Source organism: Loxodonta africana, chromosome 19 (assembly GCF_030014295.1).
Source record: "Loxodonta africana isolate mLoxAfr1 chromosome 19, mLoxAfr1.hap2, whole genome shotgun sequence".
NCBI lineage: Eukaryota > Metazoa > Chordata > Mammalia > Proboscidea > Elephantidae > Loxodonta > Loxodonta africana.
This window is the reverse complement of record NC_087360.1, coordinates 51,620,709-51,644,502: the sequence shown is the minus strand read 5'-3', so window position 1 is coordinate 51,644,502 and position 23,794 is coordinate 51,620,709. Positions and strand designations below refer to the sequence as shown.

Below are 23,794 nucleotides of genomic sequence, written 5' to 3'. Positions count from 1 at the left end.
ATACTGAATATACCATGGACTGCCAGAAGAACAAACATATCTTGGAAAAAGTGTAGCCAGAATGCTCCTTAGAAGCAAGGATGATGAGACTTTGTCTCACATACTTTGGACATGTTATCAGGAGGGACAAATTCCTGGAGAAGGACATCATGCTTGGTAAAGTAGAGTGTCAGTGAAAAAGAGGAAGACCCTCAACTAGATGGATTAATGCAGTTGCTGTAACAATGGGCTCAAAGATAGCAATAATCGTGAGGATAGCACAGGACCTGTCAGTTTTGTTCTGTTACACATAGAGTCACTATGAGGCGGGACCAGATGTAATACACGAGAATCAAATTGGCTACATCTGTGGAAAGAGATGATGGAAAAGCTCAATATCATCAGTTGGAACAAGGCCAGGGGCCGACTTTGGAACTGGCCATCAATTGCTCATATCCAAGTTCAAGTTAAAGCTGAAGAAAATTTAAACAAGTCTATGAGAGCCGAAATATGACTTTAAGTACATTCCACCTGAGTTTAGATAACATCTCAAGAACAGATTTGATGCATTGAACACTGATGACATAAAGGACATTATGCATGAAGAAAGCAAAAGGTCCTTAAAAATACAGGAAAGACATAAAAGACCAAAATGGATGTCAAAAGAGACTCTGAAACTTGATCTTGAACTTAGAGTAGCTAAAGCAAAAGGAATAAATGAGGAAGTAAGAGAGATAAACAGAAGATTTCAAAGGGCATGCCCAGAAGACAAAGGAAAGTATTATAATGAAATGTGTAAAGATCTGGAGTTAGAATTTCAAAAGGCAAGAACACGCTCGGCATTTCCCAAGCTTAAAGAAGGGAAGAAAAAATTCAAGCCTCAAGTTGCAGTTTTGAAGGGTTTTATGGGCAAAACGAAAACCCTGGTGGCACAGAGGTTAAGTGCTACAGCTGCTAACCAAAGGGTCGGCAGTTCGAATCCACCAGGCGCTCCTTGGAAGCTCTATGGGGCAGTTCTACTCTGTCCTATAGGGTCACTATGAGTTGGAATCGACTCGACGGCACTGGGTGTGTTTTTTTTTGTTATGGGTAAAACATTGAACAATGCAGGATGCATCAAAAGACGATGGAAGGAACATACAGAATCACTGTACCAAAAAGAACTGGTTGATGTTCAGCCATTTCAGAAGGTACAATATGATCAAGAACCAATGGTACTGAAGGAAGAAGTTCAAGCTGCACTGAAAGCATCAGTGAAAAACAAGGCTCCAGGAATTGACAGAATACCAACTGAGATGTTTCAACAAACAGATGCAGCACTGGAGGTGTTCACTCATCTATGCCAAGAAATTTGGAAGACAGCTACCTGGCCAACCAACTGGAAGAGATCCATACTTATGCCTATTCCAAAGAAAGGTGACCAACAGAATGCGGAAATTGTTGAATGATATCATTAATATCACTCACAAGTAAATTTTACTAAAGATAAAATTAAAAAACACATGCAGCAGTACATCAACAGGGAACTGCCAGAAATTTAAGCAGGACTCAGAAGAGGATGTGGAATGAGGGAGGGATATTATTGCTGATGTCAGATGGATCTCGGCTGAAAGTGGAGAATATCAGAAAGATGTTTACCTGTGTTTTATTGACTATGCAAAGGCATTCGACTCTGTGGATCATAAATTCCATAACACTTAATTGTGCTCGTGAGGAACCTGTACACAGACCAAGAGGCAGTCATTCCAACAGAATGAGGGGATATTGCGAGGTTTAAAATCAGGAAAGGCGTGCATCAGTGTTGTATCCTTTCACCATACTTATTCAGTCTGTATGCTGAACAAATAATCTGAGAAGCTGGACTATACGAAGAAGAATGTGGCAACAGGATTGGTGGAAAACTCATTAACAAACTGCAATATGCAGATGACAAAATCTTGCTTTCGGAAGAGGATTTGAAGCACTTACTGATGAAGATCAAAGACTACAATGTTCAGAATGGATTACACCTCAACATAAAGAAAACAAAAATCCTCATAACTGGACAGATAGGCAATATCATGATAAACGGAGAAAATATGAAAGTTGTCAAGGATTTCATTTTACTCGAATCCACAATCTATACCCATGTAAGCAGCAGCAGTCCCTGGAGAAGGACATCATGCATGGTAGAGGAGAAGGTCAGTGAAAAAGAGTAAGACCCTTGGTAAGATGGATTGCCACAGCGGCTGCAACAATGGGCTCAAACACAGCAACAATTGTGAGGATGGCGCAGGACCAGGCAGTGTTTCATTCTGTTGTGCTATGGGTCAGAACCGACTCAATGGCATCGAATAACAACCCTACCAATAGTTTAAATAAGAAAATGAAAATATCAGATAGCTCCAGTAGTAGCTGAAATGACTTTTGGTAAAATTAACCACCAATTCTGACTTTTAAAAAACACCTTAAAATAGGAGGATGCATCCATAATGACAAGAATTTCTATATCAAACAAGAGCCAACATCATTCTTCATGGTGAAGCACTATAGGCCTTCCCAACAAAGTCAAAACCAGACCAACTGCCTCCTTCTCTCAGCGCACTGAACACTGTTCTAAGAGTTCTGGCTTATAAATAAGACATGAAACAAAAATAAGGAGCGTGAGTCTTCAAAGGGAACTGACAAAATTATCTCACTTGAGTTATTTAAAAATATTTGTGTTTCTTTGATAAGAAAAATATTGAAAAGATCTCAACTCTTCCCAGATTAATCTACCATTCATAAAAAAAAAAAATTTTTTTTGTGTATATATGTGTATGTATGTCTGTGTGTATATATATGTATATATATATAGCATATACACAAAGATTTCAGCTGGGGGACAAGTTGGGGAGGCTTTCAGTATTCACTGAATATTTTTCGATAGTATTTAAAATGTCTAAAAAAGAATATGTATTAATGTTTTTTGAAGATGTCAACACTGGTTAATCAGGGTGGAGAATTATTGGCCATTTGTTTTCCTTTTTACATCTTCTCAGTATTTTTAAAAAATGTGCTATTGATGCAAGAAAGGTAAGGGAACAGAATAGTCTAGGTGGAAAAGATCATCGTCTATGTGAACATTTAAAACTGAATAAAGAAGGGGCCAAATGCAGAGGAAATAGGAGAATCGGTTGCTAAATGGTATTGGAGGAACAAGATAGCTACTTAGAACAATCAGGGTAGCTCCTAACTTAATATCATATCACAAAATACTTCCTTTGAGATTATGCTGAAAATCAAAACATTAATGAAAAAAAAATCCTAAGAAGTTAGAGAAGTTCGCCTTGCCTTTTATTGGGGAAGGATTTTCTAATGTTATAAACAACGAAAGAATAAATACGTGAAAAGATTAAATACTGAAAATGGAAGACTTCTGTGCAATAAAATATGAGACAAAATGGAAAGGTAGACAAGATACCAGGAATCTCTTTTCTGTGTGAGAAAATGCCTGTGCAGGAGAGCATGTCTCCACAGAAAGACACTAACAGACAAGACAGAAATCATAAAAAGTCAATTAAAAAATACAGAGATTCACAAAGCTAGCAAATATGCAAAAAAGAGTGAAAACATAGAAATGTAAATTTAAGCCAATTAAATGTTTCCTATTTAGCAAAAATGAAGAAAGAAAAGCACTCAACGTAAGCTCAAGACTGATGAACTGTGATGAACCGAACTGTGGATGGATGTGTGTTGTGTGTGTGTAGGAAAACAAGTACTTCTCACACAAATACCGATACTCCTCAGACATAACCAAACACCGTCCAAGATTGGTTTTATGGGTTTGAAAGCTTGGGAGTTTCATGGGACAACTCAGTCAACTGGCATAAGGTAGTTCACAAAAATCATGATTTGCATACTAGTGACGTGAGTAGTATCTGGGGTCTTAAAAGCTTGTGAGCGGCCATTTAAGACACAACTATAGGTCTCCACTCAGGAGGAGCAAAACAGTAAGAAGGTAACTAAAAGCTCGGAGAAGAAGCAAGTCTATGCAAGCCACAGCCTCATCTACCCTGAGACCAGAAGAACTAGATGGCGCCTGATTACCACCACTGACCATTCTGACCAGGGCCACAATGGATTGTCCCAGATAGAATGGCAGAAAAATGTGGAGGAGAACCCAAATTCTTATTTTTTTTAAAAAAAAAGCCAGACAAACTGGAACAGTAGAGAACAGAGGACTCCCTAAGACTATCGCCCTGAGATACTCGCTAAACCTAGCACTGAGGCTTTTATCGAAATAGCAAAGTGGCACACAACTAAAAGGTCAACAATTACTCAAAAGCAGAGATGAGAAGATAAGGGGGCAGGGAATCTAGAATACTGGAAAAGGGACAAATTAAAAACAATTAAAGAGAATACTGACACATTCTGATAAATGTAACTAATGTCGCTGAATAATTTGTGTGGCAACTGTCAAATGGGAACCTAACTTACTGTGTAAACTGTCACCAAAAACTCAATAAAATAATTATGTTAAATAAAAAAAGGACTTCTCCACATTACCCAGAAATTCTACTTCTTTTAAGAAGTCACCTATGAACATGATCAGAATTGTGGACAAAGATTCATTTTCAAATACGTACAATGTAATAACTTTGAAACAAATTCAAAATTCCTAATGGTATAAGGATGGCTTACTACATGTGTTTCAACCACACAGTGGAATGTTGTGTAGCCCTTATCCAGTCATTCAATGCATATCAGAGTGCCCACTGCTCTAGCTCGGGGGAAATAGTGAGAACAAGACAGACAATAAAAATATACGATGTGACATCAGCATGAGCAGACCCCCCACCCCCGACCCCCCCAGGCAGCCCCTTTCACTCAGGTCCCTGGTCTCTCCAACGTCACCACTTCCCCATGCCCCAGGAGAACTGACTGGACGCCACCTTCCCTCTTTCCACCAAGACTACAGGGCTAGCAGGAAAGGCCAAGGCCAGGCACAGTGTCACTCACTCACCTGGAGAGCCTCTGCTTCCACTGGGGTCTGTCCCCTGTCACCTGTCACCTCAGTCTGCTCCTGGCCTTCCTCTCCCAGCTCAGGGTCCAGCCTGTTGCTCAGGGCCTCATTTTGAGCATTGTCATGAGTCCCAGGCCCTTCTTGGGAGCACAGCCACCAGAACAAGACCTAGGGAAGAGGAAGAGCCCCAGTCAGGGTGCACACCCAAGGCCCCTGCACGGACTCTCAGGGTGGGTTGTCCTACTTTCCCCACCCCTCTTGAGAGTGTCATCCCGGGTGGGTACACAGCTCAGCAAATCCAGGACCCTGGGTGAGTTCAGCACCCTGACTGACACACCCTCTCCCTCCATGGGTGCCCATGAGGGTCTCTCCCAAACATGAGAAGGACAGGACTCCAGCACCACAGCTGGCTGGTCAGGAATCACTTGGGCCACCTGCCATCTCACAGTCATCTCAGAGCCACCAGGCAATGCTGGAGAGCTGTCAGGCCTGGGCAGGGGAAGGGAGCACAGGACACATCAGGAAGTCAATCCTTCCCGCTCCCTGCTGGGACTGTCTGTGGGTTGGGAAGCAGCTCCTGAAAGCCGATGTCCCCAGCAAACGAACACACCAACTCACTCTGTTTACGTATTTGGAGGCCATTCCACAACCTGGAAGAGAAGGAACATCTCCTTTAGCAAGTGGGAAGGGAGGGCCCCTCTCTGCAGCTCCAGCCTCCTCCCAGGGCAGGGCCAGCTGGCAGTGCATCTACTGGGGACTCAGACTCAGAATCAAGAGCCCTGGGCTGGCTAACTCAGTGTGTGAGGACGATGGGGATGGGCTGTTTCCAATTCTGGGGGTATCTCAGGGAAGGGAGTGAAGGTGGGAAACAATAAAGTCACCCCACCAAGAACCTAGGCTCCTCTGCCCTGGTGTGAAGAAAAGGGCCTGTCCAACTGGACATGGCCAGGGAGGCAAGGGGACCATCAGGTGAGGGAGCTGGGTGTGAATGATCCCGGGCAGATGCAGGTAAGATGAGGCGATTGGCAGAAAGTGACCCAGCAGCCAGCTCCTCCTTCCCTCCCACCAAACCATACCTTGAGGAATGCACGACAAAATAACTGCCAGAACGGCCAGGAGCAAGAATACAACCACTGTGATCCCGATCCAGATCCCAAAGCCTGAGGAAGGAGAGGCAGTAGTGGGAGTCTTCAGGTCAGTGGTTACTGGCTCTCCAGAAACCATGGCTTCCCCAGTGGCTTTGGTACCTTCTTCTCTGGGGACACACTTCAGGTCACTCCAGGGGGTACAGGGACTATACTGAACTTTCCCATCTGGGCACCTAAGAGCAGACACAGGGAGAAATGAAGGGGTGTGTGAGCAAGAGCAGGTAAGATGAGAAGAAAGAGTAACGCTCCCTCACCAGTGTCCCCCGACAAGTTGTTAGAGAAGAGCCTGGTTCTCAAGCGCCCAGGGTGAGGCCTCCCTCGCTCTCTCTGTTAGGGCTGGGAGAGGCAGCCGAGCATATGCAGTTCAGCCCCTGGGGCTCTCCGCGCGCAGTTCTCAGCCTCTAGGCCACACGGTGAACTTCCTGGGGCAGCGAGGGGGCGGCGCAGCGTCATTGGGGGTTTCAGTCCAGGTGCAGCATCAGGAGGGGTCAGGAGGGCCGTTGGGCCACAAGCTGAGCCACCTCCTCCATCAACCTTTCCTCACGAATAGCACTAACCTTTCACCCACTCCCGGCTAACTCACTCCTAACTTCACTGCTATGGACGGCACAGCGCCCTGGTGGCAGCAGTGGTTAAGCGCTTGGCTGCTAACTGAAAGGTCAGCAGTTCAAACCCACCAGCAGCTCCTTGGAAGCTTTATGGGCAGTTCTGCTCTGTCCTGTAGAGTCTCTGTGAGTTGGAACCGACTTCACAGCAAAGGGTTTTTTGGTATGCAGGGAACAGGCCGGGCCAAGGGTGAGGCAGGTTGAGTCAGCTCAAGGAGTGAAATGCGCTTCACCGTGACTTTCCGGGGCCTTGGGGACATTTGTGCTCATGGTTCCCTTTTCCCTAGTGGCATCACTGGGGTTGGTGTCACCCAGTGCAGTAGCTCATGGTGTCACCCCCTCCACGCTAACACCACAATATTGTAGCTAAAACACCAGAAAATTCGACAAAATCAGCGACTATCAAAACAAGGGCAGCAAGGAAAACAACAGCACCTGCTTGTAGTGCCTGCAGACAACAGCACGTGTTTCCAAGCGTGATTGTAATGAGAAGGGTTAAAAAGTAAATTAGCCCCTCTGACTTGGAACTGCAGCCACTCCCAGAAACCATCTCCCAGTCAAACAATAGGCCTATAAAATAAACAATAACACCCGAAAAGATGTGTTCCGTAGAACAAACAATTATACTAGACCAAAAGGGCAACCAACCTTTGCCCAAACGTAAACATGAGAAGGCCGGAAGAGGTAGGAAAACCAGACGAAAGGAAAGAGGAACCCACGGGGAGTGTGTTGTCAACAGTGTGAGGATTGCTATGAATGTCATGGAGCACTTTGTGTACAATTCATTAAGCGGGAAACTAACTTGGTCTGTAAACTTTCACCTAAAACACAATAATTTTTTTTTTTTTTTAAAAAAGGAAATTAGTATAGAATTTTAGCCTTGTAGACATATTGATACATGTAAGCTGGGCTTACAAAAAGTTTTTTGTTGCTGTTATAAGTAACTACAGGGATATTTTTGTAAAACATAAACTTCTGCTGAGACACTACAGAAAAATTTTGTCGACAGTCATTTTGGTGTCACCCCCCTGAAGTATCAATCTGGTGCAGTCCGCACCTCCACATCCCCCTAGTGACACCACTGCTTTCTTCATAAAAATATTCAAAATTTACATTTGATAACTGCGTCTGTATAAGGCTGACTATAATCCAGGATTGATTCTATTCAATGACTTCCTTCTTGTTTTAAATGAAATTAAAGAATGTGTGCGAGCCCCTGAAAGTATCGTGGGCTCTGAGGACTGACCCACGTGCCCAATGGAGAGCTGGCCTGCCTCAGGGGAAAGAGTGCCGAGGGGTGTGGGAAGGGGGTGGCGGGGCCACTGGTGGGTCATGCAGATGGATGAGGCGGTTGTACAGGCTCAGGAGACCCATGGGCCCAGGGAAGCCCTGTGGGAGTTAGAGGGGGCTCAATGGAAGGAGGGGAGAGAACGGGGTACAAGGAAACCTCAGGTCTTCCGTTGGCCCCCTCGAGCTGGTGGGAGTCCCTTGGCCCCGTGTCTCACCCAGTGCTGCACTTCTGGCAGATCTCAGGGGCATCTCTTTCAAGGAAGGTGCCAGCCTTGCATTGACACTCCGTGTCTCTGGTGAGGGTGCATGGACTTATCTCGTCTTCATCTGGAGACAAAGGATAAGGATTTACAGATGTGTTTCCCTGACTTCTCCCTCAGCCACCCAAACCCCTTCTCACTCAGCTCAACTCGGTTCACCAACAGATTTCAGGGCCAGTTTCTGCAGCAACAGACACCCTTGCAGTCGAGTCGATTCCGACTCATAGCGACCCCATAGGACAGAATAGAACTGCCCCATGGAACTTCCAAGGAGCAGCTGGTGGATTCGAACTGCTGACCTTTTGGTTAGCAGCTGTAGCACTTAACCACTACGCCACTAGGGTTTCCAACAGCAACAGAAAAGGGGCACATAAAATATACCCACCATTCAATGGTTGGAAGAGCCACAAAAAAAGAGTGGAACGTTCTATAGGCACATCCAAACTCCCTGAGGAATGGAATTGCTGGGCTGAGGGCTGTGGGGACCATGGTCTCAGGAAACATCTAGCTCAATTGGCATAACATAGTGTACAAAGAAAATGTTCTATATTCCACTTTGGTGAGTAGCATCTGGGTTCTTAAAACCTGTGAGCGGCCACCTAGGACACTCCACTGGTCTCGCCCCTTCAAGAGCAAGAAATAATGAAGAAAACTAAAGATACAAGGGAAAGATTAGTCCAAAGGACTAATGGGCCACATCTACCATGGCCTCCACCAGACTGAGTCCGCTACAACTAGATGGTGTCCAGCTACCACCACTGATGGCTCTGACAGGGATCGCAAAAGAAGGTCCCAGACAGAGCTGGAGAAAAATGTAGAACAAAATTCCAACTCAAAAAGAAAAACCAGACTTGCTGACCTGACAGAGACTGGAGAAACCCTGAGAGTATGACCCCCAGACTCCCTTTCGGCTCAGTAATGAGGCCACTTCTGAGGCTCACCCTTCAGCCAAAGACTAAACAGGCCCATGGAACAAAACAAGACTAAAGAGGTGCACCACCCCTGGGCAGGGACTGGAAGGCAAGAGGGAACAGGAAAGCTGGTAATAGGGAGCCCAGGGTTGAGAAGGGAGAGTGTTGACATGTCGTGGGGTTGTTAACTGATGTCATACAACAATGTATGTGCTAACCATTTGATGAAAAACAGTTTGTTCTATAAAGCTTCATCTAAAGTTCAATTAAAAAAAAAAGGAAAAAGGAGTAGGACATGATTCATTGTTTAATGCACAAAGTTTGGGAGGAAAACTCTTCTGGATCATATGGTCAGTAGCAATGGGTGGGGTAATAATTGAATGACCCTGGCTGGAGAGAAACTCTTGGATGGGTTCCGAAAAGATAACTCTGGCCCTGCTAAGAGACACAGGAGTGACTTCAGGAAGTCACGGCTGAGAGGCTGAGTACCTGGCGAAGAGCAGACATAGAGCTAAGAGGAGGCTGGGACAGAACCAGACCCATGTCAACAGCTCCAACTGAGCATTTTCCTTATGCAATAACCATACTGGCCTGGCCATCGGGGATGGATGATTATCCCATCATTTCGTACTGATAGTTTAAAAGATTTTCTCTACCAAATGGCATAGATTAAATAATTCATTTCTGTCTTTATTTTATTGACTTAAAACCATAATCATGTTTCAAGGTAAAATGAAGACCAAGCTGGGACTAGAGCCCAAGTCTCCTGACTCTACATTAGGTACAATTCCCACCTTCTCATCCTGCACCCCACCTCTGGGCCCGCAGTCCGTATGTTCTGTACCTGGTTTGCAAACACTACAGAGTAAGCAGAAAGGGGCGTTCGAATGATTGCTGAAATTCACTCCACGTGTGCATGAGATACATTTTCTAGTACCTCTCACCTCTGAAACACGGAAACCTGGGAAGGGAGAGAAAAGCAGGTGAATAAATGCACACAGGATTCCTGAAGGCTGGGCAGGGGTCAGCGGAGTTCTTCTCTTTAGGTCATCAGTGGAATCCAAACAGGGAAATCCTGCTGTACCCGGCCTTGGTCAGCTTCATCCATTCTGTATCTCCTACATACATTTGACCAGTAGTGGTCAATAGAAATATAATACAGTCAAATGTGAAGTTTTTTTTTACACATTAAAAGATTAAAAAGGAACTGGTCAAATTAATTTTAATGCATTTTATTTAACCTAATATATCTAAAGTAATTTGGATATCACTTTAACATGTGATCATTAGAAAAGTTGAGATATTTTACATTTTTTTATGGTAAGTCTTAGAATCTGTTGTGTATTTTTAACTAACAGCTCATCTCAATTTGGATTAGCCATATTTCAAAAGCTCAATAGCCACATGTGCCCACTGAATACTGTACTGAACTGCACCAAAGAAGAAAGTCCTAATCCTTCCCATTGAGCTCAGAGTTAGTGGAAGACCTCAACAAGAGGGCAAAACCTTCAATTCAAGATCGTGCCATCTGCTATGGCAGGACGGTGAAGGGAAAATGGTTTCTACCCGTAAGGAGTCAAAGATGATCCAAAGGAAGGTGCCCAAACCTCGCCCTGAGAGAAGAGGCCTTCTCCAGGCATGAGCTGAGGTGCAGGAGCTGTCCATGCTCTGGTGGTACCCATGTCCCAAGACTCAACCCATCACCTCCAGGCTTTGCTCCTTAGGTGATCTCCTGTAGGATCAACTTCTCTCTCTGATTCATTTTTATCAATGCTGAAATGTATTCTAAAAATATCCACCTTTAAAAAATCGTTCTTTATTAATGTATTATGATGGCACTTCATATCAATGGTAAAACTGATGAAACAATAAATGCTGCTGATGCAATGAAGGAAACTGCTGGAAAGTAATAAAATTTCTCCCTTACTCTCTCCTCATTCACTTTTTCATTTTGGTAAAAAATACATATGAAAAAAATTGGCTATTTTAACCGTATTTTGGTGTATAATTCAGTGGCATTAATTACATTTGCAATGTTGTGAAACCCTTACCACTATCTATTTCCAAAATGTTTTCATCGCCACAAAAACTCTGTACACAATAATCAATAACTGCCCATTTCCCTCTACTCCCAGGCCTAATATCTGCTAATCTACCTTTGTCTCTATATATTTGCCTATTCTACATATTTTATGTAAGAGGACTCATACAATGTTTGCTCTTTTGTATCTGGGTTATTTCACTCAACATGATTTTTTGCAAAGTTAATCCATGTCATAACACGCATCAGAACTTCATTTTTCCTTATGGGTGAATAATACTCCATTGCACGTATATATTCCATTTTGTTTTTCAATTTATCTGTTGGACACTTGGGTTGTTTCCATCTTTTGGCTGTTATGAATAGTGCTGCAGTGAACTATTGCTTACAAGTATCTGTTTGATTCCATTTTCAATTCTTTGGAGTGAAATTGCTGGATCATTATAATTCTATGTTTAACTTTTTGAGGAACCACCAAACTGCACTGTGGCTGGAATATTTTAAATATCTCTATATTCTATAATATTTTATTATATTCCTATTTTAAACAGGAATATTTTACATTCCTATCCAGCAATGTATGAAGGCTCTGATTTCTAAACATTCTCGTCAACACTTGTTAGTTTCCCTTTTATTATTATTATTATTATAGGCATACTAGTGGGTATGATGTACTGCATTGGGCAAATCTGCTTCAAAAGACCTCTTTGAAGTGTTAAAAACAAAGATGTCACTTTAAGACTAAGTGTGTCTGACCCAAGCCATGTGTTATGAATTGAATTGTGTGCCCCAAAAATGTGTGTCTACTTGGCTAGGCCATGATTCCCAGTATTGGGTCATGGTCCACCATTTTGTCATCTGATGTGATTTTCCTGGGTTGTAAATCCTACCTCTGTGATGTTAATGAGGTGTTTTTTAGAGCAGTTATGTTAATGAGGCAGGACTCAATCTACAAGATTAGGTTGTGTCTTAAATCAATCTCTTTTGAGATATAAAAGAGAGAAGCCAGCAGAAAGACAAGGGGACCTCACATTACTAAGAAACAAGAGCCAGGAGAATAGTGCCTCTTTTAGATCTGGGGCTCCTGTGCTGTGAAGCTCCTCAACCGCGGAAGACTGATGACAAGAACTTTCCTCCAGAACTGACACAGAGACAAAGCCTGCCTCTAGAGCTGGCACCCTGAATTTGGACTTCTAGCCTCCCAAACTGTGAGAGAATAAATTTCTCTTTGTAAAAGCCATTTACTTGTGGTATTTCTGTTACAGTAGCACTAGATGACTAAGACAGAATTTGGTACTGAGAGTGGGGTGCTGCTCTAACAGATACCTAAAATGTAGAAGCAGTTTTAAAACTGTGAATGGGTAAAGGATGGAAGAGTTTTAAAGTGCCTAGATTGCCTTGAAGAGACTGTTGGTGGAATTATGGACATCAAGGACAATTCTGGTGAGAACGCAGAAGGAAGTGAGGAGAGCTGTTACACTGGAGATATCGCAGATGGCTAGAAGCAGCAGCAGAGAAACGGCAGCAGCAGGGAGACAGCAGCAGCAAAACCAGGAGACCAGTGCAAGATGGCGAGAAACCGACCCACTGAACAAGACAGCTGAGTGCCTTTTTGCTGGAGATTTCCTGGCGGAGTAGGGTGCCTCCTGGCACTTATCGTTGGAGCCTGGCTTGCCGACCCACAGAGCAAGAAAGTTGAGTGCCTTACAGTTGAAGTTTATAGGTGGAGTGGGGGTGCCTCCAGGTACTTATCAGTGGAGCCGAAGAGCTTTGGAACACTTGCCTCAGCAGGGCAGCAAGGCCCAAGGGGCCAAAAAGCCAAGGAATCAGGAAGCAGAGGCTGAAGAGACAAGGAACACAGGAAGCAGAGCTTCCTCAGTCTCAAAGTGTAAGGCCACGGCCTCTGGGGCCTCAAAGGGTGGAGTCACCACTCAGATGAACTAGGACAGTAGGGCTGCCTAAAGCCAAGGAAGCAGAGTTGCTGTCCCAGTGGACCTGGAAGGCAGAGCTGGAGCCCAGGGCTGAGGGGCCTCCACCCAGAATCAGGACAGTGTGGCCAATATCCAGAGTCTGGAGAGCAGGGCCACTGCCTAAATGGTCTCAAGAAACAGAAGACTTTTTTCAAGCCTTGAGAGCTTATGTAATGTGTTCTGCTTATTTCCTTGGTGCCTGTTATCCCTTATTTCCCTCCAATTTCTCCCATTTGTAATAGAAATATCTGCCTTGTGTCTGTTCCACCACTGATCTTTGGAAGTAGATAACCTGTACTCTAGATTTCACAGATGAAGAAGAATTTTGTAGATGAGATTTTGGACTTGGATAAGACTTGCTATGATATGATGGGGTGAATGTGTTTTATCTGTGGCAAGAACATGAATTTTTGGCAGGGGGCAAAGGGTGGAATGTTATGGATTGAATTGTGTCCCCCGAAAATATGTGCCAACTATGCTAGGCCATGATTTCCAGTATTGTGTGATTGTCCACCATTTTGTCATCTGATGTGATTTTCCTATGTGTTGTAAATCCTACCTCTGTGATGTTAATGAGGTGGAATTAGCAGCAGTTATGTTAATGAGGCAGGACTCAATCTATAAGATTAGGTTGTATCTTAAATCAATCTCTTTTGAGAAATAAAAGAGAGGAGCAAGCAGAGAGACGGGGGACTCATATCACCAGGAAACAAGAGCCAGGAGACTAGCACGTCCCTTGGACCTGGGGTTCCTGCACTGAGAATCTCGACTGGGGAAGATTGATGACAAGGACTTTCCTCCAGGACCAACATAGAGAAAAAGCCTTCTCCTAGAGCCAGCACGCTGAATCTGGACTTTTAGCCTCCAATAAACTTCCCTTTGTTAAAGACATCCACTTGTGATATTTCTGTTATAGCAGCACTAGATAACTAAGACACCATGGCATTTTCAATTGCTTTATATGCATGGGAAAGCTGGACAATGAATAAGGAAGACCAGAGGAAGATCGATGCATTTGAATTATGGTGTTGGCGATGAATACTGAATATGCCGTGGGCTGCCAGAAGAATGAACATATCTGTCTTGGAAGAGTACAGCCAGAATGCTCCTTAGAAGCAAGGATGGTGAGACTTCATCTCATTTACTATGGATGTGTTATCAGGAGGGACCAGTCCCTAGAGAAGGACATCATACTTGGTAAAAAAGAGGGTCAGCAAAAAAGAGGAAGCCCCTCAATGAGATGGACTGACATAGTGGCTGCAACAATGGGCTTAAACATGGCAATGATTGTGAGGACGGTGCAGGACTGGGCAATGTTACATTCTGTTATAAATAAGGTCCTATGTGTGGAACCAACTCAACAGCTCCTAACAACAGCAACAATGGCAGGTATGAGGCAATTTGCTTCTGTAAATATGACAGCCAATAAAACCCTATAGAACATTTCTACCTTGTAACATGTAGGATTGCTGTGAGTTAAACTGCCTCAACAGCAATGGATTGTTTTTGGTTTTTAACGGGTATGAAACAGTACTTCATTGTGGTTTTGATTTTCTTAATAACTAATGATATTTAGCATCTTTTCAGGTGCTTACTGACCATTTGGAAGTCATCTTTGAGATATATCTATTCAAATTCTTTGCCCATTTTTAAACTGAGTTGTTTGTATTTTTGTTGTTGAGTTTTGTGAGCTCTTCATATATTCTAGATATTAAATATTATCAGATAAATAATTTGCAAATATTTTCTCCCACTCTGTAGGTTGTCTTTGAACCCTCTTAATAGTGTTCTTTGATGCACAATGGTTTTTTTTTTTTTTTTTTAATTTTAATGACATCCAATTTGTCTATTTTTTTCTTTTGTTGTCTGGGCTTTTGATGACATATTTAAGAAACCATTACCAAATCCAAAGTCATGATGATTTGTCCCTCAGTTTTCTTCTAAAAGTTTAATAGTTTTAGTTCTTAAATTTAGGTCTTTCATCCATTTCAAGTTAATTTTCATATACGGTATAAGGTAGGGATCCAACTTTATTCTTTCGTATTTGGCAATCAAGTTTTCCCAGCACCATCTGTTGAAAAGACTATTCTTACCCCCACTGAATGGTCTTGGCACCCTTGTTGAAAATCCATTGACCACATATGTGAGAGTTTATTTCTGGGCTCACAAGTCTAATTCCATTGGTCTCTGTCTACCCTTATGGAACTACTACACTGTTTTGCTTAGGTAGCTTTATAGTAAGTTCTGAAGTCAGACAGTATGAGACCTCCAACTTTGTTCTTTTTCAACATTGTTCCGGCAATGCTGGATCCCTTGAAATTCAGTTTTAGAATGGGTTCTTCCATTCCTGCAAAAAATGCCAGTGGGATTTTAAAAGGGATTGCATTGAATCTATACATCATTTTGGGTAGTTTCATTGTCTTAATGATATTAAGACTTCCATTCCATGAACACAGGATGTTTTTCCATTTATTTAGGTCTTCCCAATTTCTTCCAGCAATATTTGTAGTTCTTAGTGGGCAAGTCTTAATCCTCGTTGGTTAAATTTATTCTTAGGTATTTTATTCTTTTCAATGCTATTGTAATGTAATTGTTTTTACAATTTATATTGTGGGCTTTTCACTGCTAATTTCTAGAAATACAATCAATCTTTGAGAATTGATTTTGTATCATTCAATTTTGCTGAATTTATTATCACTAACAGTTTTTGGGTTTGTTTTTCTGTGTGTGCGTGTGTGTGTGTGTGTATTCTATAGGGTTTTCTATATGTAAGATGATGCCATCTTCAAATAGAGCTTGTTTTACTTCTGGCTTTCCAATTTAGATGCCCTTTGTTTCTTTTTCTTGCCTAATTTCTCTGGCTAAAACTTTCAGCACTGTGTTGAATTGGAGTAGTGAAACTGGAAATTCATGGCTTGTTCCTGATCTTAGAAGGAAAATATTCATTTTTTCACCCATGAGTATGATGTTAGCTGTGGATTTTTTTAATATATGTCCTTTATCATGCTGAGGAAGTTTCTTTCTATTTTTAGTTTATTGAGTGTTTTTATCATGAAAGGGTATTGAATTTTGCCAAGTGATTTTTCTGTATTGAGATGATAACATATATATATGTTTTTAACTTCACTGTATTAATGTGGTGTATTACATTGATTGATTTTCTTATGTAAAACCACTCTTGCATTTCTGTGATAAATACCATTTGTCAAGGTGTACAAACCTATGAATATGCTGCTGGCTTCAGTTGGCTAGTATTTTGTTGAGAATTTTTGCATCTACATTTATAAGGGATATTAGTCTGTAGTGTTCATTTCTTGTAGTGTGTTCGTTTGGCTTCAGTATCAGGGTAATAGTGGCCACAGAGAATGAGTTCAGAAGCGTTTCTTCCTCCTCAGCTGTTTGAAAGAGTCTGAGAAGGACTGGTAATTAATTCTTTTTTAAATGGGTGGTGAATTCACCGGTGAGCCATCTGGTCCTGGATATTTACCTGTTAGAAGTTTTTTTTTTTAATTGTGCTTTAAGTGAAAGTTTACAATTCAAGTCAGTTTCTCATACAAAAACTTATACACACATTGTTATATGACCCTAGTTGCTCTCCCTACAATGTGACAGCACACTCCTCTCCACCCTGTATTTCCCATGTCCATTCAACTTACTCCTGTCCACCTCTGCCTTCTCATCTCACCTGCGGGCAGGAGCTGCCCACATAGTCTCATGTGTCTACTTGAGCTACGAAGCACACGCCTCGCCAGAATCATTTTGTGTAGTATAGTCCAGTCTAATCTTTGTCTGAAGAGTTGGCTTCGGGAATGGTTTTAGTTTTAGGCTAACAGACCTTGGTTAAGAACCATGACTTCTGAGGTCCCTCCAGTCTCAGTCAGACTATTAAGTGTGCTCTTCTAACGAGAATTTGAGGTCTGCATCCCACTTTTCTCCTGCACCATCAGGGATTCTCTGCTGTGTTTCCTGTCAGGACAGTCATTGGTGATAGCTGGGCACCATCTAGTTCTGCTAGTCTCAGGCTGATGGAGTCTCTGGTTTATGTGGCCCTTTCTGTCTCTTGAGCTATTTTTCTTGTGTAAAATTTGGTGTTCTTCATTCTCCTTTGCTCTAGGTGGGTTGAAGCCAATTGCTGCATCTTAGATGGCTGCTTGCTAGCTTTTAAGACCTCAGAGGGCACTCACCAAAGTGGGATGAAGAATGTTTTCTTAATACACTTTGTTATACCAATTGACCTACATGTGCCCTGAAACCATGGTCCCTAAACCCTTGCTCCTGCTACTCTGTCCCTCAAAGTGTTTGGTTGTACTCAGGAAACTTCTTAGCTTTTGGATTTGTCCAGTTGTGCTGACGTCCCCTGTATTGTGTGTTGTTCTTCCCTTCACCTAAAATAATCCTTGTCTACTGTCAATATCCCTCTCCCTCCCTCCCCACACTTGTAATGATCAAAGAATGTTTTCTTCTGTGTTTAAACCTTTTCTTGAATTCTGATAATAGTGGTCTCAGACAATATTTGTCCTTGCGATTGACTAATTTCACTCACCATAATGGTTTCCAGATTCCTCCATGCTATGTTTCACAGATTCATCATTGTTCTTTATCATTGGGTAGTATTTCACCGTGTGAATATACCATAATTTGTTTATCCATTCATCTGTTGAGGGGCACCTTGGTTGCTTCCATCTTTTTGCTATTGTAAACAGTGCTGCAAGGAACATGGGTGTGCATATATCTGTCTGTGTGAAGGAGTGGGATTGCTGGATCATATGGTAGTTCCATTTCCAGCTTTTTAAGGAAATGTCAAATCGATTTCCAAAGTGGCTGTACCATTTTACATTCTCACCAGCAGTGTATAAATGTTCCAGTTTCTCCACAACCTCTCCAACATTTATTATTTTGTGTTTTTTGGATTAATGCCTGTCTTGTTGGGGTGAGATGGAATCTCATTGGAGTTTTGATTTACATTTCTCTAACGGCTAATGATTGTGAGCATTTCCTCATGTATCTGTTAGCTGCCTGAATGTCTTCTTTGGTGAAGTGCCTGTTCATACCTTTTGCCCATTTTTTAATTGGGTTATTTGCCTTTTTGTTGTTGAGGTTTTGCAGTATCTTGTAGATTTTAGAGATCAGATGCCGATCGGATTTCTCCTAGCTAAAATTTTTTTCCCAGTCTGTAGGCTGTCTTTTTACTCTTTCGGTGACATCTTTGGATGACCATAAGTATTTGATTTTTAGGACCTCCCAGTTATCTAGTTTCTCTTCTGGTGTTTGTGCATTGTTAGTAATGTTTTGTATACTGTTTATGCCATGTGTAAGGGCTCCTAACACTGTCCCTATTTTTTCTTCCATGATCTTTATGGTTTTAGATTTTATATTTAGGTCTTTGATCCATTTTGAGTTAGTTTTTGTGCATGGTGTGAGGTATGGGTCTTGTTTAATTTTTTTGGAGATGGATATCCAGTTATGCTAGCACCATTTGTTAAAGAGGCTGTCTTTTCCCCATTAACTGACTTTGGGGCTTTGTCAAATATCAGCTGCTCATAGGTGTATGATTTTATGTCTGGATTCTCAATTCCATTCCATTGGTCTATGTATCTGTTGTTGTACCAATACCAGACTGTTTTGACTACTATGGTGGTATAAAGGGTCTAAAATCAGGTAGTGTGAGGCTTCCCACTTTGTTCTTCTTTTTCAGTAACGCTTTACTTATCTGGGGCCTTTTCCCCATATAAAGTTGGTGATTTGTTTCTCCATCTCATTAAAAAATGCCATTGGAATTTGTATCAGGATCGCATTGTATCTGTAGATCCCTTTGGTTATAATAGACATTTTCACAATGTTGAGTTTTCCTGTCCACGAGCAAAGTATGTTTTTCCACTTATGTAGGTCTCTTGTGGTTTCTTGTACTTTTCTTTGTATAGGTCTTTTATGTCTCTGGTTAGTTTTATTCCTAAGTATTTTATCTTCTTGGGGGCTACTGCAAATGGTATTGATTTGGTGATTTCCTCTTCGAAGCTCCCTTTGTTGGTGAAGGGGGATCCAACTAATTTTTACATGTTTATCTTGTATCCTGATACTTTGCTGAACTCTTCTATTAGTTCCAGTAGTCTCCTTCTGTATTTTGGGGGGTTTTCTGTGCATAAGATCATATCATCTGCAAATAAGGATACTTTTACTTCTTCCTTACCAATTTGTATTCCCTTTATTTCTTTTCTAGCCTAATTGCTCTGGCTAGGAACTCCAGCATAATGTTGAATAAGAATGGTGATAAAGGGCATCTTTGTCTGGTTCCAAATCTCAGAGGGAATGCTTTCAGACTCTCTCCATTTAGGATGATGCTGGCTGTTGGCTTTGTACAAATGCTCTTTGTTATGTTGTGGAATTCCCTTTCTATTCTTATTTTGCTGAGAGTTTTATCATGAGTGGGTATTGGACTTTGTCAAATGCCTTTTCTGCATCAATTGATAAGATCATGTGGTTCTTTTGTTTTATTTATGTGGTGGATTACATTGATTGTTTTTCTAATGTTGAATCATTCCTGCATAACTGTTATGAATGCCACTTGGCCATGGTACATTATTTTTTTTGATATATTGTTGAATTCTATTGGCTGGAATTTTATTGGGCATTTTTGCATCTAAGTTCATGAGGGATATTGGTCATAGTTTTCTTTTTGTGTGTGTGTGTCTTTACCTGGTTTTGGTAGCAGGGTTATGCTAGCTTCATAGAATGAGCTTGGGAGTATTCCATCCTTTTCTAGCTCTGAAATACCTTTCTAGTAGTGGTGTTAACTTTTCTCTGAAAGTTTGGTAGAATTCTCCAGTGAAACCATCAGGGCCAGGGCTTTTTTTTGGGGGGGCGGGGAGTTTTTAAATTACCTTTTCAATCTCCTGTTATAGGTTTATTTAGTTGTTCTACCTCCGTTTGTGTTAGTTTAGGTAGTTAGTGTGTTTCTAGAAATTTGTCCATTTCTTCTAGGTTTTCAAATTTGTTAGAGTACAATTTTTCATAGTAGTCTGTTTTGATTCTTTTAATTTCATTTGGGTCTGTTGTAACATCTCCCATCTTATTTCTTATTTGGGTTATTTGCTTTCTCTCCTGTTTTTCATTAGTTTGGCCCATGGTTTATCGATTTTATTTATTTCTTTTCCAAGAACCAGATTTTGGTCTTGTTAACTCTTTCAATTGTTTTTCTATTCTCTATTTCATTTAATTTTATTCTAATTTTTACTATTTCCTTTCTTCTGGTGCCTGAGGGCTTCTTTTGCTGCTCTCTATTTGTTCGAGTTGTACGGTTAATTCTTTGATTTTGGCCCTTTCTTCTTTTTGGGTGTGTGCATTTATTGCAATAAATTGATCTCTGAGCACTGGTTTTGCTGTGTCCCACAGGTTCTGGTAGGATGTGTTTTCATTCTCATTTGATTCTATGAATTTCTTTTTCTGTCCTTAATTTCTTCTATAACCCAATGGTTTTTTTAGCAAGGTGTTATTCAGTCTCCATGTGTTTGATTTTTTTTCCTTGCTTTTTCTGTTACTGATTTCTAGTTTTATGGCCTTATGGTCAGAAAAGATGCTTTGTAATATTTATATGTTTTGGATTCTGTTAAGGCTTGCTTTATGACCTAATATGTGGTCTATTCTAGAGAATGTTCCATGTGCACTGGAAAAGAAAGTACACTTGGCTGCTGTTGGGTGGAGTGTTCTGTATCTGTCTATGAGGTCGAGTTGTTTGATTGTGGCATTTAGATTTTCCATGTCTTTATTGAGCTTCTTTCTGGTTGTTCTGTCCTTCACCAAAAGTGGTGTGTTGATGTCTCCTACTATTGTTGTGGAGCTGTCTATCTCTCTTTTCAATGCTGTTCCAAGTTTGTTATATGTACTTTGGAGCCATGTCGATGGGTACATAAATATTTATTGTGGTTATATCCTCATGGTGTATTGACCCTTTAATCATTATATATTGTCCTTCCTTATCCTTTGTGGCAGATTTTACTTTAAAGTCTATTTTGTCAGAAATTAATATTGCCACTCCTGCTCTTTTTTGATTGTTGTTTGCTTGATATATTTTTTCCACCCATTGAGCTTTAGTGTCTTTAAGTCTAAGGTGTGTCTCTTGCAGGAACCATATAGACGGACCGTGTTTTTTGAATCCATTCTGCCACTCTCCGTCTCTTTATTGGTGCATTTAGTCTCTTTACATTCAGTGTAATTATTGATTGGTATGAGTTTAGTGCTGTCATTTTGATGTCTTTTCTGTGTGTTGTTGACAGTTTCTTTGTTCCACTTAATTTTCTGTGCTGAGTTGTTTTTCTTTATATATTTTCTTTTCCTCTTTTTCATTGTTGATTTTGTATTTGCTGAATCTTCACGTTTTTCTTTTTTCAAATTTTGATGTGTAGGATTGTTTGTTTCCTTTGTGGTTACCTTAATGTTTATCCCTATTTTTTCTAAGTTTAAACCAATCTTTTATTTCTTTATATTGCCTTAACTTCCTCTTCTTATAACCATCTATGACTACATTTTTTAGTCCCTCTTTTTTGTTTTAATGTGTCATCTTTTACGTAATGACATCTGTTTCCCTGTTTTAAGCGTTTTAGCTTTGATTTATTATTGTGATTCCCCTATGTGGGTTGATATCTGGTTGCTCTGTCCTGTGTTCTAGTTTTGGGTTATCTGTTATTGACTTTCTAACTGGAGGACTCCCTTTAGTATTTCTTGTAATTTTAATTTGCTTTTTGCAAACTCCCTAAGCTTCTGCTTGTCTGGAAATGTCCTAATTTCACTATCATATTTGAGAGACAGTTTTGCTGAATATAAAATTCTTGGTTGGCAATTTTTTTCCTTCAAGGCTTCATATATGTCATCCCATTGCCCTCTTGCCTGCATGGTTTCTGCTGAGTAGTCTGAACTTTGTCTTATTGACTCTCCTTTGTAGGTGACTTTTCATTTATCCCTAGCTGCTCTTAAAATTCTCTCTTTATCTTTGGTTTTGAAAGTTTGATTATAATATGTCGTAGTGACTTTCTTTTGGGATCTACCTTGTGTGGGGTTTGATGACCACCTTGGATAGATATCTTCTCATCTTTCACGGTATCAGGGAAGTTTTCTGTTAGCAAATCTTCAATAATTCTCTCTGTATTTTCTGTTATTCCCCCCCCCTCCGCCGCCCCGTTCTGGTACTCCAATCACTCCTAGATTATTCTTCTTGATACAGTCCCACATAATTCTTAGGGTTTCTTCATTTTTCAAAATTCTTTTATCTGATTTTTCCTCAAATATGTTGATGCCAAGTGCTTTATCTTTAATCTCACTAATTCTGACTTCCATTGCCTCATTTCTGCTCTTAAGACTTTCTATTGAATTCTAACCCTGAAATTTTACTGTTAATCTTCTGAATTTTTGTTTGCTGTCTCTTTATGGATTCTTGAAGCCTATTAAATTTGTCATTGTTTTCTTGTCTAATCTGCTTAAGTTCCTCTAATGCTTTATCTGTATGCTGCTTGGCTTGTTCTCTGTTTTGCCTGACCTCCTTCCTGATCTCTTTAAGAGTTCTGTATATTAATATTTTGTAGTCTACCTCCGGTAATTCCAGGAAGCTCTCTTCATCCAGAAGATTTCTTGATTCTTTGTTTTAGGAGCTTTTTGAAGCCATGGAGGTCTTCCTCTTTATGTGATTTGATATTGACTATTGTCTCTAAGCCATCAATAAGTTATATTTACTTATTTTATGTTTGCTTACTGTGTCCTAGCTTCTTGTTTTGTTTTGATATGCCCAAATAGGCTGCTCAAGTGGGCTAGTTTGATTATTGGCACCTTTGAAACTCTAACGTCCTTTAACCACATGGTTAGAGCTGTTACTAGGTATGTGAGCCCATGAGTCCATTCACTTTTCTTGCTTGGCTTCAGCTCAGGTGTCCAGGTAGTCAGTCACCAAATAGGTGGTACAGGCTCTCACCCACAGTCCTAAATGAGCAGGGGTGATTGGAGTAGACACAGGTATCTGGCTGCAGTAGAGGGTCACGCACTGAACAAGGCAGGGAGCTGACAACCGCCCCTGAGTGTCTGTGAGGAAACATGTCCTTTTTCCCTAGAGCGTGTAGGGGGTAGGTTTTGCAGCCAGACTATGGGCACCCAATGCTGTTGGCTGTAAGGACTGGGAAGCATGCTATTCTTGAACCCCTGTTGTGGGTGGCTAGGTGTCATGGGTGTAGCCACCAGCCCTCAGGCTCTTGCTGTGCATAGGTGAAGACCCTGTCTAATAGGCAGATCGGTGTCAAATGTCACAAACCTGCCTCTCCACCGTGTAGCTGAAACAGTGGAAGTTAGACTTCATGTATATACCCTGTTGTACTGTGCTAATGAGGTCATGTTGTTGTTGTTGTTAGGTGCTGTCAAGTCAGTTCTGGCTCGTAGTGACCCTATGCACAACAGAACGAAACACTGCCCGGTCTTGTGCCATCCTTAGAATCATTGTTATGCCTGAGCTCATTGTTGCAGCCACTGTGTCAATCCACTTCGTTGAGAGTGTTCCTCTTTTCCCCCGGCCCTGTACTCTGCCAAGTATGATGTCCTTCTCCAGGGACTGATCCCTCCTGACAACATGTTC

General features: G+C 41.3%; 1 protein-coding gene across 2 annotated transcripts in view; it reads right to left on the bottom strand.

The window, feature by feature from the left end:
* Positions 1–23,794, bottom strand: part of LOC104846103 (tumor necrosis factor receptor superfamily member 10A-like) — an 86,716-nt gene that overhangs the window by 8,344 nt on the left and 54,578 nt on the right. The window contains exons 3-8 of one of the 2 annotated variants that reach the window (XM_064272693.1): positions 10,022–10,138; positions 8,222–8,333; positions 6,211–6,284; positions 6,040–6,123; positions 5,582–5,613; positions 4,964–5,131 (exon numbers count right to left, since the gene is read on the bottom strand). In XM_064272693.1, coding sequence (XP_064128763.1) covers positions 4,964–5,131; positions 5,582–5,613; positions 6,040–6,123; positions 6,211–6,284; positions 8,222–8,333; positions 10,022–10,138 — 587 coding nt within the window. Of the gene's footprint in view, positions 1–4,963; positions 5,132–5,581; positions 5,614–6,039; positions 6,285–8,221; positions 8,334–10,021; positions 10,139–23,794 lie in introns of both variants that reach the window. The other variant, XM_010592376.3, reaches the window with a different exon arrangement.